Genomic DNA, 18,026 nt, shown 5'->3' on the forward strand with positions numbered 1-18,026 from the left:
TAATTACTCCTGCCAATAACAGGGAAGATTAGAAGTCTATAAATAGCAATCATTGAAGCTGCATAAGCAGAGCATTTATTTTCAGATTTGAATGCATTAACTAATATCAAAACACACCCTCTAAAGATAGCACCTTACATAGCTGATAATATACATAGTTAGAAAACTTTTCGTATTTACAGATTGCTTCCAAAATAAAGCTTAAAAATGTGTTCTATTTCAAAAAATAAGCAAAACAAAGAAATACAAAAAAACCCACACACACCAATCAGCAAACAAATCAAAAGGAATCTACTTAGAGGAAGAAAAAAAACCCCAAGTAACACAAAAAGGTGTGCAAAAACATATTTATGTAAGATTCTCAGATGTTGCATGAAGGGCTAAGTAATTGTCCAGAAACTGATTAATAATGAAACCTCTAGGATGGTTTAAAGTGACTTTTAGGAGAAAAAAGGCTATGGGCAAAGTAATGGAAACTTTAAAACAACGGATCAAACCCATTTATTTCAATCAGCTCACTTCTGAGAAAGCACTGGGCTGCTCCAGCCAAAATGCTGGTTGTGTGTTTCTGAAAACAGGTTGGATCCTGCAGCGATTTCTGCAAAGTGGCATCTTTAAGAGGAAGCAAATTGCAGGAATGAATAGGGCAAAAATCACACATGAACAGTTAAAACAAACACCACAAAAAACCACCACAAAACAAACACCACCCCTAAAACCAAAACCCATTCCCTCAAGAGCCAAGACACCAGTAAATCCCTGCACATCACTGCTGTTTCCCCCCTCCCTGGGCACAATACTAACTAGAAGGAGATGGTTTATTTATTTAGCAAGTTCTACAGCAGTACTGAAAGCATAAATTCAGTGGAGGTTCATATAACTTGCTGACATTTGTGTGGATCTCATTAGAGCGGTGGTTTGTTGGGAGTTTATAGCTTGTGAAGCCATGGAGGAGTAGTGGGTTTTTTTTCCTTTAACAGCTATGCACGTTGAATCTGCACAAGTCACAAAAGGTCAGTATGTTCAGGAGGTTTGCTAATGTAAGTGATTTCTTCTTTGTGAGTTCTCCTTTGGAGGGTGGGGTAGAAAGGATGATCTAGGGTAATAATATTGAAGTGGGTACATTCCTGAGAGAAGTGCCCCTTATCCAAGCTAGAAATATATAAATGAAAAAAAAAATGAATGGTGGTCATTTTTTCCTTAAACTAAATCCTACGTGTACATAAGTAGCATAGTATCTTTAGAAAAATACTACATTCCTAATACTTTTATTGTCATGAACAAATCAGTAAGTAGAATAGTGATCAAGACACGTATAATTCCAAATGTCACAATTAACTTTCACCTGCTCGGAGGAACCACTGACAGACAACTTTAGGATTTATACCACCTGAGAGTATTATCAACCTGCAAAGATAATAAAAAAAATAGCTGTTACAGAAAATCCCTATTGTCAGTGATAATAAACCAGCCCTAAAGCTCCATGAATTATTAATATTAATATTACATAACTCCAGCCCCTGGTTTGACATTTCCTGTGCTTGAATTGTTTTCGGAGGTGCCCAACACCTGCTGGAGTTTGAGAGCAGAAAAGGGACAGACACCCAGATTGCCCATTGAGGCACCAGAGGAAATATGGGTAGAAATACATCATCTTATGCTGTAAAGTAATATCAGCGGTATTTGGGAAGTGCAGCTTTGCATTACCCAGATATTGAGAATGTTATCTTTCAAATTGTAGGAAACACTACTTTTGCAAAAATACTGCAGTGAATTTAGAAAGCGAAATTGTTAGAGGAAAAGCTTTTAGTTGGATTCTAGATGCTACAAAAGAGATCAGCACAAATTTAGCATTTACTGTTATCTACCGGTCTTAGTGGTACAGCCAGTCTTAGTGCAAGACAAGCCCATTAAACCTCAGCGCTGCAGCTGGTGAGCGCTTCAACGGCAGCAGCAGCACTGGCTGCAGCAGCACTGGCTGCAGCAGCAGCACTGGCTGCAGCAGCAGCACTGGCAGCAGCACTGGCAGCAGCACTGGCAGCAGCACTGGCAGCAGCACTGGCAGCAGCACTGGCAGCAGCAGCAGCACTGGCCACAGCACTGGCCACAGCTGCTGCTCTCACTGCTGTTGCTGACAAACCAGCCTCCAGCCAGCCAGGCTCCCCCGTGCTGCACAGCCACCTACACAAACCAAGCCCCGGCACAGAGAAAGTGCCCGTGCCCACCCTGGCCAAGAGGACTACCTCGAAAAGAAACATTCAACAAAACCACAGTACTGAAGTGTCTAAAGGCTTCCCTATTTCTGACTTGCTAAACATGTAAAGCTTACAAGCATCCAAAACCACATGAAATTTTTTGTATTTCCCTTTAGGTGCTCAGACAATAACAGAGCTGTAAAATGGAAGCATTACTAAACAAACAAGGACAGAAAGCAGCTTGTCCAAGCCTAGATTTCCAACACCGAGCAATGCCAAAAGTATCTTTGGAGGTAAACTAAAGGTCTATACACACAATGCAAATAACCACAAACACACCATTCTTACAGCCTTCTGAGACAAGCAGGACAAAGCCAGCTTGACTGAACATGAAAAATGAGAAGCTTGGTGAAGCAACTAGAAAGAACATCAGTATTTCTGCAGGCAGGTCTGTGCTTTTTAGATTCTCGTCTGCGTTCGGGTACCCACACACACATGCTACACCGAAAGGAACATAAGCTGAGAGAATCCAGAAAACAAGCAAAGCAGAACTACAAACATTTCCTAGAGATTGTCAACACCGCAAACAGAAACAGGTCACAAAGCTGCTGCTGCCAAAGAAGTCTTTTCAGGTTGGGGGTGGAGAATTTAATGCAAATATGATGCCAGCCCTCTGTTAAAAGAAAATAATCTTTCTTGCCTTTGATACTAGAGATCCCATTTTGAAAATTTTTACAGTTGTCTCAAAACTAAGCACTAGTTTAACACTAAAATTCAGGGATTTTTTTTTTTTAATAGGGAGAATCTAAGACTTTTCTTAGAACCATTTAAGTTAAATAGTTTTTAAATAGCCAATTGGCAATAACAAGCTAGTTGAACATTCTCCTTAGTTTGGCAAGCAGCTAAATTTTGTTTCTGTGGCTGTACTTCTTCCTTCGCTTTTGCTGAATATTCTACTGCTGCTGCAACAAAGCTAAGAGAATTACTATGGCTATTTGAAACATCCTGGGAAATAAGAAAACAACTCCATATCCTTAAAATACTACCAAAACTAGCGTCAGCTTGTCAGAGCTCACTCAGCTCTGCAGCAGCACCAGAAACAGACTGAAAGGAAAAAAAAATAGGAGAAAGCGACTGGGAAGCCTGATCTGTGCCTTCCTCACGCTACACAACCCTGTCATGAAGAGAAAGAAGAACCAGGTGTAAACTGCATCTTCTGGTAATTACAAGAAAGACTCTCTGGCTTAGGAAAATAAACCAAGAAACAATACATTTCTCACAGCTTCTCTGCATCTCATGGAAATGGGGAGATAGTTATTCACATTATTTGGGCAGGAGCTCTAAAGTTTCACCCCCAGTGGGGAAGACTTCTCCCCACTACATTATGGTACATTAATCTTCTCAGTCTTGAGTGAGCTTCCCAAGTTGATTCAAGACTAAACCAAAAAACTACAACTACCCATGTAAAGGTCACAGCTTACTTGCAATTATGCCAAATTACCCGGTGTAATCTCCATTCAGTGAAAGTTCATTTATATTCATGTCACCCACAAAAGAATTTACTAGGAAGTGATCTCAGTGCCCAGTTCTATTTGGTGGGGGAGCAAAATAAAGAGAGGAAACTCTGTGGACAACCTTCGGCACAAAATCGGGCAAGTGACCTGAACAGTTCTATCTGATCAATCAGTTTCATTATGTCACCATTTCCTAGTGAAGTGCTAGGAAATTATACATTAAACATCAGTGCTGCTCACTGAGTGTTTAGGTTTGTCTGAGTTGATTACAAAATTGTAAAAAGTGTATGAAAGCTAAAGCGTCCAAGCAGAAAGTCTGGGCTATTCTAACAAAGGAGGAAAAACAGAGTTTAGAGCTATTTTGCAAACAGGATTTTTTAGGTATGAGAAGCGTCAGCCTTGAGGAACAAAGCATCTAGCACAGCGAGGAGGATCCTAAGGCGCACCCCGAGCAGTTGCACTGCAGTAGCTGGGCAAGCCATGGCCAGTGAACCAACCCTGAGTCATGGTGCTGGAGCAGATTCTGTAGATCCTCATTACTCTCTCTCTTGGCAGTGGACAGCCTTTGTTTTTTTTTTCCTGCTGCTTCCTTCCTTGCAAGAAAGGAAATATTTTAGTTAAATAAATGGACTGAAACAGTCTGAGGATTTCTCACCTCCTCTGACCCCTTTGCATCTCTGCATTTCTCAAGGAGCAGGGAAAAGAGCATGGAGCTGCCAGCAGAGTAAAACATATTCCACTTTGAGACAAGATACATGAAAAACCTGCTGGCTCTCTCAGAACTATTTGCCAGGGCTGGCTATTGCCTTCATGTTTATGCAGCTGCAGTCAGGAGTGACACATGAAGATGACTACGTCCTTGAAATTGAGGAACAGCCCCTGTCTTAATATTTTCTAGTGTCCCTGCCCTAAATTGTCTTTCCACACCCTCACCCCAGTTGCACATAACAGAAGCACTTCAGCTTCAATTTCTGCAACTCTGCTGACTGTAAATGGAAAACACTGACAATCACCTTTACCTTACAAGGGATACCTCTTAAATTTGCAGTGCAAAAGTACTGTTTAAAGATCTCCAGATTTTCCATTTACAGATCCACCAAACCCCAATTCAGTAGACAGATGTGAATTGTTAAACAGGAAGAAAGAGTTGGTGCCTTCTCTTTTGCTTAACTCTTCTTCCAAGGGTTCCTTACACAGCTTTCCCAGCTTCCTATTCAAACTGGTCTCTGTCCGCCTGCAAAGGCAGCTAGTCACATTTTTCATCCTCGAAACTTGGTCAAGTTGAGATTTGGGGGCAGGGGTAATTCTGGCATCCAGAGTCATATCAGATGGCTGTCTGGGAGCTGCTCACCCAGCCAAATTCCTCCATTCACAGAGTGATTTTCTAAAAACCGACCGTATCCTGAGCACGCACCCTGGCATTGTTAGAGTGAAGTGGTTGCCGATTCCTGGCACGTAGCAGCCAGAGCCGTGTGCCCAGAATGCGCGAGGGCAGGCAGAGCTGGCGGCAGGGATGAGGTAATGGCTCCATCCCGGTTCCAGGGATGCTTGCACACAGTTTCTGCTGCTCGCAGAGCAGCCTTGCGACAGCTACATTTGCTTTCAACATTTGGTAGAGTTTATACTCCCTTTTAATGGCAAAAAAGGGAATCCTTGTGCACATATTTGAAGCCAGCGCTTAAATACACTATTGGTTGAATTCTCACAGTTAGACATTTCAGCTGTTTCTTCTAGGCGGGACATAATGTATGCTAATTAAAGCATCCATTTTGGAAAAAAAAAGGAGGAAAAATGGGTCCTCGGGGAGAAAAGATAAAACATGCACAGAGCAAAGCAAAACACACAGAGCTTTTTTTTTTTTCCCCTTTGGGTGTTCTCACTTAGGGCTAAACGTTTTTAGAAATAATGAGAGTCATACTAAGAACATTCTTCTCTTCTTACTAACTCCTCTGCATGTTAGAGGACAAGCTACATGGAGTGCTTTGATTTTAATTTTTGTTGGAACTCTCTGTGGCTGAATAATCTGCAGTCCAGATGTTGCAACAACAGTAAAGTCCCTCTCTGCTTAGTAAAATAAAGAAATACTTACATTAACATTCCAAGGAATCTAGGCATGTTTTAAAGAGTCTGCTCCTGGAATTAGTAAACAATTCGCATCAACAGTGATGTCTCAATTTTGAATAAAATCATCTCCATCATGCAATAAATGAAGCCGATAGGGTCAAAAGACGATACATCACTGCATAATGCAAACAGATACTCATGCCTTCTTAGCTCTGTTAATAAACCCTTTGAGGGAACTCAGGAATAGTGAGAACCTTGACAATAACTCCTCATAAAAGAAGCTACAGAAAACTCTTCAAAACAGTATGCTGTAATGGACTGAGGACACAAAGGGAACAGTTTTCCATCTGTGACTACCCTTTCCAGAAAGCAAGAGAGGACAAAAAAGAGGGGTGGGGGATGAAAGTCATCTGGGAAAACTTATTGTAAAAATATTTATAGCCTAGCCTCTGTTCTAGCAATGTTAAATGGCCTTATGTTCATTTACCTCCAAGATGTATGTGCAAGATTAGGCCGTAAAACCTTCAACAAAACACCACACCAAAAAAGCCTTTAACAAAATGATGCCAGAGCAGAAAAAGCAGAGCAGCGTGGTGGCAATGGCCCATGAGCTGGACTGCACAGGTCCTCTCCACCAGCAACAGCAACAACTGGCACCAGCACGAGCAAGACTGGTTCCCATGGAACGCTGCCAGATGAGAGGACACTTAACTGTGCCTTCTGCTACCTGATATCCCAAAGGAGATATTAAATATGATTCTAGTCTCTGCTAGATTGGGAAATGAGTCTGAGAAACGCAAACTTTTATCTCCTATATTTTATACTTCTAGGCACAGTCACACCAACTTTTCAAACCATTCTAATGCTCTCCAAGTTCTGTCGAAAACACTTTATTAATACAGAAAGTATTTGTGTCTGCTGCCTGAAAAGAAGCTGAATAATCGCTACACAGTCCTGCATTCCACATGGCCCAGCTCGGTGTATCACCGCAGGCTGGGAGACGGGAACCAAGGATGGTGTTATCAAGGGACATACCTGGTGGCCACAAATACTTGGAAAGGAGCCAGACTTAGTGCCACGGCCACAGTGGCACACGAGAAGGGAATACAGCAATGTCTTTCTTCCTACACACAGCTCTGCACAGAATTACAGTCTGCTACTGCCGACCGCAAAGTTGCCTCAAGGGCAGGACGTGTTTCCTCAGACTACTGAGGTTAAAAACCATTTGGTCCTGTTTAATCTGTCAGACCCATCAGTGCACGGATAGCAGAATGGAACCTGAAAATCCTACCAGATTGGGCCGCAATAACTGGCAAACCTGGTATTTCCAGTCTGCAGTCAAAACAAACATGAAAATCAAATCACAGTCCTTTTCACTTTTTTTTTTTTTTTTTTAAAGCAGCAGTCAAAAGCCCTCTTGAAGCCTTGTTTATAAGCAAACCAGTCTCAAAGGCTGGATTTGCATTGGCATGGTTTGGAGCCTGCAAAATAAACCTTTCTCGGTAGTGTTTTCCTTCTGCCTATGAGGAAGGAATGGTTTCCAGTGTAATTTCTCCCAGACTACAACCCTTTCAAACTGCACTGAAGAAAATGCCTAATTCAACACAGTTGGGCTCAGCAAGCTGCCCTGGGAGTCCCTGTGCTTTGGGCCTGCACCTGCAACCCTTCCTTTTGGAAGGCGATGAATGGTAACTCACCATCTGACAGCCCATTGCCAGGGTGAAGTCACTGCTGCCATTCAAAACCAGGAGAATGTACAGAAGCTCTTACTTTGTTGCAATTTCTTTGGCAGAAATCATCCCGTTTGGGTGACACTTTACGTTCCAGTATAGCAGATGCCACAAGCCTTCTTTAAAAAAATATACTTATTTAATCAACACTAAGGTTCCAAATCGAGTGTCATGTTATAGTTAGAGATTCTATGATCAAGTGATATAACTACTAGAAAAATGGTTTTCAAATACCTACAGTTCTTTTTCTCTACTGTCCTGTGTTCTCCATTCTCTAAGGACATTCGTGCTACTAATGTTTTGCTTTATGATGGTGATGAAGTGAACTAGCCCACCAGTTGTGCTTAAATTTCACTCCATCCATAACCGGCTACTCTAATAAACAGCCTTTGGTAGGAAAACTGCACTTTGGCTTCTGAAAATTCTTACTGTAACAGGAAAGCCAGAAGAATTATAAGCATCTGTTGGAATTTCAACTGTGAGAATAGTGAACTTCCATGCTACTTAAAACTTCATTCTTTCAACACTTGTAGTGTTGAAAGATACAATTCATGCACCTCTTTAAGGTTCTAAACTCTTTGCACTTCAGCCAAGCTTCACGTACAAGAAAGAAATAGCATGATTATTTGTTAATTAAGGTTTGGGATTTTAATTTCCAAGAAAGATTTCAAAGATACAATGAAATTAATTGGACTTCTCGTAAAAGACATCTTTAAAATTTCTTCTGGTAGATGCTGACACTTGGAAAAAACTTGACTTCTTGTAATAGGTAACTTCAAAGCCACTTGTTTGAGTTCTGCACACAGTCCTTCCGCACGGGTGGAGCACACATCCTCTCAGGAGCTCGCTGCCAAGACTTATGCTACTCCCTCATTTTGTGGTCATAAATGTGTCATGAAAGATCACATGGTGAAAAAAAGTCTAAATGATTCTGCTGCATTGACTTGAACACTGGAGAGTAGACTGAAAAAACGTATTCCACCACATCATGGGTGTACACCTGGTCACACGCTAGGAAGCCACGACTGAACATGTAGGCAGAGCCTGATCATACGAGATGCTGCACAGCTACATTTTTGCCATATCATGAGAGTGAAGCTGGGACTGATTTGCAGAAAGTCCCCCTGACCTGCAGACGCCCCTCCCGGCCCGCGTTGAACCAGCCCGAGCAATCCTCCTTCACGCTGTGCCGCATGTGCAATAGCAGCATTCGGCAAGGGAACTCACACCTAGGGCATGGCTTTCTTTTCAAAAACACCTGGACGCACAAGATGCTATGACATACCTCATGTGCCAAGAACAATGAGCGTAATGCTCAGAAGTTAATTGAAACGAATGCACCTGTACAGCACATATCTAAATGGAAAAAGAAATCATCACTGGTAAATCCTGGCAAGCGCCTGAACACTATCTCTATCCCTTCACTTACCTCACAAAATGCAATTTGCAATCCCACCTGATACACTCTTAGGAGTCTCCTTCTGAACTTTTTAAAAAATAAAGATTTGGAAGTTTTCCAGCTCCTTTTTCAAAGGGTTTACAGATTCAAGTGCACCACATTCTATGATGGTTCAATACCTGACATTGCACAGAAGGGAAATAAGGCTGTTCATGAAAATGTCACCATCTGTGAACTTGAAGCACCATAATCAAAACCAAGACACATGGGATACTTGAGTACTATCTAAGCTATAAATAGAATCAGAGTGACTTAGCAGAAGATAAAAAGAATCTTCAGGTCTCTATCAATATTGGAGATAAAATGAGGTGGGGGAAGGAAACAACCGCACACAGCAAAAGATCAGGCACAGAGGAGCTGGCAGGAGTGCTGTTTTTAGAGCTCACTGCTAAGAAACTGCAAGTCACCTTGCAACCAGCCAGCCGAGAAAAAAGGTTTCTCTTTGTTCGAGTCCATTCAGCAAGATCACTTAGATGTGTTTCAAGTAACAGTCTCTATTCTTCTCTATTCCTGATGTTTATTTTTCACTTTCAGCTTCCCACTGATAGGGCACATGACCAGAAGCATGTGACAATTTCCAATGCGCTCTCTCATCTCCGCTTGCTGCTTGAGCACTTCTTCAATTCACCTTTTTTCTTACACCCGCCTGCAATTGACTCAAAAGACTGTATTATCAAGCCTGAAGTTCACTGATCATTGACTGCCTAAGGTTTAATTACTGTGAAAAAAAAGAGCAAACACTGAGACTTTTAAATGTCAGCCAAACAGCATCAGCACCTTCCTCCTCACCCCCCACACCACGGATGCTAATGTTTTCAAATCTTCTAAAAAAAGCAAATCGATATATTCTTCTACCCAGTCTACTTCATGAGCAGCAAACGCTGCAGACATCCTATGACTTACATATTCCAATTGGTTAAAAGCTTCTGTAAAAGCCTATTAATTCTTTGCAAAGATGAAAAAAAAAAAAACCAACCCAAAAGTTTTTACAGCCAAAACTGGCCAATCCATACTTACTATTGTAACGCACAGCCTCACGTGATGGCATCAAAAAGCTTTAATTATCTGCAATGTTACAACATATCATTATACGATGAACCACTGACCTATTAATCAAACAAAACAAATCACAGCACCGCAAGCTGAAAAGAAGGGCTGTGGACTCACTCAAGCCGCAGGAGCCAGCGCAGCAAGGTCTACGGCAGCACGCCCAAATAGCTATTAGCTCTTCAGAAGCTACACAATTTTCATAGAGAAATCCTGAAGTACTCTGTAGAGAATTTCAAACGCTTATACAAACACTGTGAGCTGCTAACAATATTTTAAAGAAAAATAGGAAAAAATCTTGGTGCTTTGCATCTTACATCTAAGTGTTCTGAGGAGCTTTCTAAGCACTAGGACCAGAAAAAAGTTAAGTAAATTATACCCATTCTAGGGCAGGGAAATTGCCACATAAGGCATCAACTGAGCAGTGACGAAAAACTAGGAATTCTAATGCCAACCACCTAGCTGTTCTTATCTTCAGAATGAGATAGTTTTAATGAGATCTGTGTAACCTCAGTAATGTGAATAGAGTTTAGAGTCATATTATTTGTTATCCTCTAATATTCATGGTTTTCTACAGCCACATGGGAGTGTCCAACGAAGAAACTTTAAAAGTCATTTTACAGAAATTTTAAACAACTCCATACATGGGAAAACTAAGTCATAGGCAGAAATAAAAATTTTATGATAATTTTATGATAAATAACATACATTTAGCATAAAAATATTTAGCGCATTGTTTTTTAGTATCAAAGTGTTGATGAAATCCACTGAACAAATTCCAGGTCCTGCCTACGTTAAACAGGAAACTCATCTTATGCTGCTCGTTCTAATTTCCATATGGCAAGTTTTACAATACCTACATGATTAGGGCAGGAAGAGATCTGAATTTGTTATAACACCAAAAATGGATCAGGATGAAGCCACCACATTTTTCAGTAAGAAAAGAATCTGATCCAACTTCTTCACTAGTTTACTACTATATATATATACACATAATTATATTTGTTCTTTTCCCCTGAAGCTGTTGAACTATGAAGACAACAACTTGTAAGCACTCTAACATGAACAGTCATAACGAGCAGCTTATTTTTTCACTGAAAAGTCAATATCAGACACCAGATACAAGGGAAAATGCTCCTGGTACAGTGGCTACGTTTCTACTGAACATAGAGAGAAGGACGAAATACCGTAACTTACTTGTTAAAAAGATTCAGTCCAATCCTATAATGGCGTTTCCTGATAACATCATTACTGAAGGCAGGGGAATCCCAGCTGTTGCGAGTTTCTTTGTGGTATGTTTGTTTGCTCAAGGTTTGCTCCCTTAGGCTGTCTCTAGAAGAAGATTCGGAGCTGCAATTTATTGTATCATTGGAGTTGGAAGTGCTGTTGATGCTGTCATTGTCTCCATCAGAATAATCAGACTCGGATTTGCTTTGCCTGTTTGCTGTGCCATTGATAGCTAAATGACTGTCTATAGGCCTGGCCCTATGTCTCGCCTCTGGTTCCTCTCGGGATATAATCTTGGCAGGAATACTGTGCGGGATGTGTTTTGGGCTTCCTTGTTGACTAGTGATCCCTCGGTCATAGGCATTTTGTCTCTTCAACGAACCTCTCTCAGAGCGATCACTCAAGTCCACTGAACTGTCACTGGGTGGCTCTATAGTAAGCAAGGGGAGATGATCCATTCTCATCCTCTGCTCCTGGCACTCCAGGGACGGGGTACTCCTGCAGCTTGTATCCGTGTCTATCTTATCATCTTTGTGGGTCATGGACCAGTACTCTTGAGAAGAGTTTACAGACCGGAGCCTCAAATCGGATTCTGTGCTGGACGGTCTCTCTACTGACTGGGAAAGTGGAAGGGGGGGAGATAACTCTTCCTCATCAATATATAACGTAACATCACTGTATGACGCTGTCATCTCATCGAGCTTCCTGTGATCCACGTTGTGAATTGCTGGTTTAGTTTGAGCACAACTATCCCTTTCCATCTCACGACTTCTGACTTGATCCGGAGTCTGGACTTCATCAGAATGTAGACTGCGACAATTCAGTGCGTCGTCAATGGACTCCGCAAGGGATTTCACTTGCCTGGAAAAAGCATCCTCCAGTTCTGTTATAGCATCACTAAAATCAGTAGATGCTGCTGGAGACTTCATTGTAGCTGACTCTCCAAGGTCACCACATTCAGACTGTACCAGGGATCCCAGCTTTGACCCGTCATTTGTAACAGAAACTTGTTTTCCTTCAAAGTAAGAGCTGTGGACTTTCTCAGGTCCTTCAAAGGAAAACTGCATTCTCATATTGGACAGTACAATGCGTCTTGACATACGATTTTCAGACATAGAACTTCTAAGACGCTCAAAATTTTTGTTCATCTGATACTGGCGAAAAGCTGTTTGTATAGTACGAGCAGCATGTCTAGTTATGAGACGGCCTCCATATTTCCGTTCTAGCATTTCCACCTGCGAAAGTGTGAACACAATTACTTTGTAACTTGATGCAGGTTATAACAAGGTTAAAGTATAACAAAAAAATTTCTTCTTACAACTTCAATTTTCAGAAATTTCTCCAAGCGTATACTGTTTCAGAAAGTAAAAACTGAAAGCTCCAGACTAACAACTGTACGGATGCTGAACCGAATAGTCATTTGCAAGTTCCACCACAAAAATACAGACAAAAATATGACTATGTGAATACTGTCACATAAAATTAAGGTATTAGCAATTTGTGTGTGTGTGTGTTTCCATTTTGTTTTTCACACATTAGCCCCTGTCAAAACAGACAAGGTAGCGCTCCAATGCAGCATAATGCAGTCATTTTGTCTCCGTAGGGACAACTGCAGAGAAGTGAAATCCAAGTATAAGGCAAATTGCTATCTTTTGGGAGGAAATTCTAAAAGTGGCTATCACCTTTCCAGGACTGCATCACTTTCTATGTGAATAAAAAGCAGGTAACATGGTTTCACCCACCCAGGCCTAATATCAAGGGAAAACAGAGCCTCCCAGGCCTTGTGCTCCCAGAGAGGTTGCTCTGAGAGAAAACCCACACACCCAGTCTGCCTCAAAGCAAGAACATATCTCAGACTTTCTAAATACAAATTCAAATCTATTTTCATTCTTGTAATTAAAGTCGACATTGCCAGTGTTTCCAATTAACAGAATGAATATGCAAAATAAATACATTATAAATGCTAGAAATCTAACCTAGTGAAAATGACACGAAAATACTTTTAGTATACTCATTAGATATTTTCAAACCTTTCCTGCCAAAACATGAAAAGCATTGCTTATTTAAAAAACAGTGAACAAGACGAATAACTAAGTTTGCTCCCCTCAGCCCCCAATATTTAATTTCTGATCAGTCTCTCCTGTATCCACATTATTCACAAAGACAAAACATCTATCACAAACCAGTATGTTTAGTACTACCATTAAACCCGACACTTTTCTGACAGCATTTTTGTGTAACTCCACACAGTTTTCATTATACTGCAAGGATTCAAAAGTCATTTCTCCTTGTTGCAAATCTAAGTCCCCTTTTTCATTAGACACCATGCTTAATTACTTAGATTACATGTACGTCTCCCCCTCATACTTTGGAGATCTCTCTGAGTAATTGTTAAGTTCAGATATTGATGTGTAGTGGGGGCTTCATCCACTTTCTATGGGAGGAACTAAATAAAAGCCGTTTTCTAGTCCATCATGTATATTATTCAGGAGTTGTTGACATTTTTGTTTCAGTGCTATTGCCAGGTTCAGCAGCTCCCATTCCCCTCCCACATTAAAGATGATCTCCTTTCTGTCTTTTTTTAATAGTGAACCTTTTTTTTTAATTCTACACGCAAAAAATACTATGCACAGTTAATAAACTGAGGAGGCAAACTTCTCAGATGGGCTCACATCCAGATCACTGCTAAGGAATTGTTCTTTTGACTGTATCTTGAAACTTCTTTCAACTACGTAAGAGATTATTTTGCTGGGTTAATCTCAAAACAAATGATGAATTGTCAATTTAGTTCTCCTCTCAAAATTAAATGTCAAAGAAAACTAGCAGAGCTAGCTAAAACTTAATATTCTATAAAGTAAATTACCTGGATTTGATTCTTGCAAACAGGCTGTTGTCCTTCAGGTTTACACAGAAAATAACATCACCATTGATTATCGTAACTTATGGGGTTTTGGTGGGAATTTTAACTGAAAATTTTGGAATTTGCCTAGACTTGTGACTAATAATCCTAATACATTTTAATGTATATTTAATGTACCTTTTTAATGCATATTTAATGCACATTGCCTGTAGGTAAAGCCTTGGACACTTTCCTAAATAGTTTTTAAGTACCTTCTGAGATTTCAATGAGAGCTTTTTGAGAGCAGTAAGCAACTTTTCAGTACCAAGCTTCCTTGATGTATCATTGTCACTTTTTATTGTGCAGGACTCCCTGAACAAAACAAAATAACATCTGCAGTCCTCATTTTCTACCAAACTGGCAAGGAATTAGGCTCTGTGGAATATCTGCAGTGCAGGAGATGGCTTTCATGAGCCTTGCACTCTATATCAATCCCTTACAAGATATCTAGCAAAAATGACTGCCAAAGGTGGAAAGGGAAGTTGCATTTTAGATCCCACGAGGAGGTTCAATTTAATAGCAGAGCTGGCATGATCTAGATAAAGAATCGGGAGCTTGACAGGCAAAGGGTGAGTGTCAGAAAGATGGAGCCAGGCTCTTCTCAGTGACAACCAGTGATAGGACAAGGGGTAATGGGTACAAACTGGAACACAGGAGGTTCCACTGAAAGATAAGAAGAAACTTCTTCATGGTGAGGGTGCCAGAGCCTGGACCAGGCTGCCCAGGGAGGTTGTGGAGTCTCCTTCTCTGCAGACATTCAAACCCGCCTGGACACCTTCCTGTGGAACCTCAGCTGGGTGTTCCTGTTCCGGCGGGGGGATTGCACTGGATGAGCTTTCCAGGTCCCTTCCAACCCCTGACATTCTGGGATTCTGTGATAGGTCTTCCCTCCAGTACAGAATTTGGTGAGCACGCAGGCTAATCTAAACTCATACTTGCTATCCCAGATATTTATTTACTTGAACTTTAAGTCAGAGCTCAAGCTCTGTTCTTCCAGGTCTCTCTGGAACAAAATTATACGATTCTCCAACCCGAATTTTCAGAACAATAAACAGATGGAAAATGAGACTCTGCCTCTATAAATTTCACTGCCTATCAATGCATGGTCCAAAATCAGGAGTAGTTAGCTTCCTGTCTGCGGAACTTCGCCTGCTTCCTCTATCGCCATGTTAACATAAAAGTCAGAGTGACTATGCAATATACCACAATGATTCACAGTAAACAAAATATTCCGTGGCAAGAAAGATCTCTAACAAAAAACAGCCAACCAACAAAACTACACACTAAAAAAAAAATCTAAAAACCAGCAATGGATTGGCTACTGTCCATCTATCAGCATCATTTAAAAAATGATATATATGAACTCGTATGGCAATAAACATCTTTCAGCTAGGACCACATCAGAATAAAGCTTAAAAGGAACGGCTGAGGCTGGCTGTCTACAGAAGTGACTTTTTAGGGACAAAGGTTTTGAACATCTACGTAGCTTCCATCCAGTTCTCTGTAAAGCACATGGGAGTTCTGCCTAGTTGCGTAAAATCAATTAAGACCTTGAATTCACCACACAGATACGAGAGAACGTCAGTTGCAATATGATATTTCAGCAAAAACTTCCTTTTTTTCAGCAATGAAGATATCCAGTTTTCGAAATTACTCATTTTCTTAGAAAAATATTTTGCATTATTACATTCTAGTACTTGCCCCAAGCATGAAATCACAATTCCTAGGAAAACTAGTTTTACTTTTAACACTATTAACACACCTTTTACACCTGTTTTTGGGAAGAGGGAAAGGCATATGGGACACAGGGACAACACACACAGGAGTCGAAAACCTCAGAAATGTTGACGTATGACTATTTTGAACTAAGGTGGTTGCAGGAAAAAGGGTATTTTCAGCATCACAACTGAAGTGATGCTGGAAAATATTTTTCCCAGTTTACAGGCACGTTGCCGTTCTCCTAGATTAGGTCACAAAGCTCAAATACCTGCTTATCTTGTAGGTCTGAAGAGAGTTCATAGCTCTCAGAAAGGGATCTTGACCTTTTAATAGCTTCTTCCTCTGCTTGTTTTCGCAGTATGGATGTCGAGTGCTGAAGTTTTGGCCTCCGAGACCTTTGTTGTCCAGGGGAGACGGAATAGAGCCCGTAAGCAGAATGATCGTAGTGGTCTGGACTTATAGCTGAGCTGTGTGTTATAGGTCCTTGATGGTAGCTAGACGGGCTATCCAAAGATGTGCCGGTTTCACTGCTCGGAGCTTCCCCCTCAACACTAGGCAGAAGGAAAAGATAGGAAAATCCACAGGTGAGCACTGAATACCAAAATTCTCAGCAACAAATAGCATAGTTTTGCTTTGTATCATTTTACATAGACATCCAACCCATTGTGTTCAAATTCAGCTGCAGTTAGGATAGGGTAATGTGGCTTTCATGTCAACAAACACCACCATTTTCACTGTAATCTAAGCAAGTCCTTATTTCTGTTACAGAGGTCACCTTCAGAGCATGAATCAAGCCGGAGAATGGAGGTTTCAAGCGTCATTTAACTTTCTAGAGTAATTACTAATAACATCCTGCGCAAGTCACTCAGCAACTTCTGCGTAAAACAAATGAAAACTTTAAATTTCTTGTTAAGACTGCTCATTTCCAAGTTGTTCCAGTTCAAAATGGGAGATGCTTATTTGTGTCTTTCCTTGCTTTGACAAATAAAAGCAATACTTTCTTACTGTTATACTACAGTTTGACATAGAAGGATTACTTTCACGTTACTTAACGGAGATTTGGGATTTAATGGATCTTGTGAGCTACTGTCTTTCTAGAAACTGAAGTTGGGAAAAAGTACCTACAGGAGAAATCTCATTTATTCCTGTTAGTGAAAGTTTGCTCCCATGGGATACTTTGTAGTAAAGCATCCCAAGGGATGGTGTTTCTAGCTAATGAAAGCTATAGTTTCAGGTAGGGAAAACACAATAGGAGCCATCTGGCAAATAAAACACTTCATTTTCACATGAATGCTGTTATTGGTAAGGAATAAAGAAAAAACCATTTTATGTACACAATAGGAAACATTTTAAACTGAGTCCTAGTCAACGTTTATCCTGGGGTACTGGTGACTAACAGTAATCCCTGTTTTGTTTATATTCACAGTAGGGCATTCTCACATTGCAACAGGTTCTGCACTTTCACTCTTCCACAGTCGGCCTTTTTCATATGTTTCACATAAATATTTACCATGCGCCCCGTCCTGCATACACAGAGCATTAATAGAATAACAAAATTTGACTTTTTTTCTAATGACTCAAAAGCCTTAGTAAACACACCACACACACATGAATATAACCACTTGCAGCACTTCTCCTACCTCTTGTTTTAGGAACAGGTACATCCACACTCTAAAGGAGTAAAATTCCATGCTCCCACCACACCCTGTATTTCTTATTTTGCTTTCCTTCGCATGTATATGAAGATAAAAAAGCAAAGCCTTCCTGTTGTCTCTCAGCAGTGAAATGCGTGAGCCTGGCTACACACGCAGAGCACACAGAGCGGTTTCTGCAGGAGCGTTTGCCAGCGCTCAGACCTTCAACACCGGCTACTTTGGAAAGCGAAGGAGAAAAAAGTCCTTCAGATTCCTCAAAACGTTTCTATAAATACGTAAAACTGAAAGCAAGCCCTCTTTCTTTGCCCATCAAAATATGACTCTACGCGAAAGGTATTTTCAAACATACTTTACCCAAGCTGGAAATATTTTCAGTGTGCACACATTACTTTTTCCAAAAAGGAAGTTGACAGGAAACTAATCCCTTTCCCTCCATGATACAGCTGGCTTTCAACTTAGAAATCACTAATTATCCAGAGTTTTGCTAGTGACATTGAAACTATGTAACCACCCATTA

General features: G+C 40.7%; 1 protein-coding gene across 11 annotated transcripts in view; it reads right to left on the reverse strand.

Moving 5' to 3' along the window:
• The window catches only part of IQSEC1 (IQ motif and Sec7 domain ArfGEF 1), a 318,301-nt gene that overhangs the window by 35,690 nt on the left and 264,585 nt on the right, over window positions 1-18,026 (reverse strand). For all 11 annotated transcript variants that reach the window (XM_071812987.1, XM_071812986.1, XM_071812988.1 and 8 more), the window contains 2 exons: window positions 16,123-16,405; window positions 11,207-12,471 (listed from right to left, as the gene is read on the reverse strand). In XM_071812987.1, coding sequence (XP_071669088.1) covers window positions 11,207-12,471; window positions 16,123-16,405 — 1,548 coding nt within the window. The remainder of the gene's footprint in view (window positions 1-11,206; window positions 12,472-16,122; window positions 16,406-18,026) is intronic.

Source organism: Patagioenas fasciata, chromosome 10 (genome assembly GCF_037038585.1).
Source record: "Patagioenas fasciata isolate bPatFas1 chromosome 10, bPatFas1.hap1, whole genome shotgun sequence".
In the NCBI taxonomy this organism is placed as follows: domain Eukaryota; kingdom Metazoa; phylum Chordata; class Aves; order Columbiformes; family Columbidae; genus Patagioenas; species Patagioenas fasciata.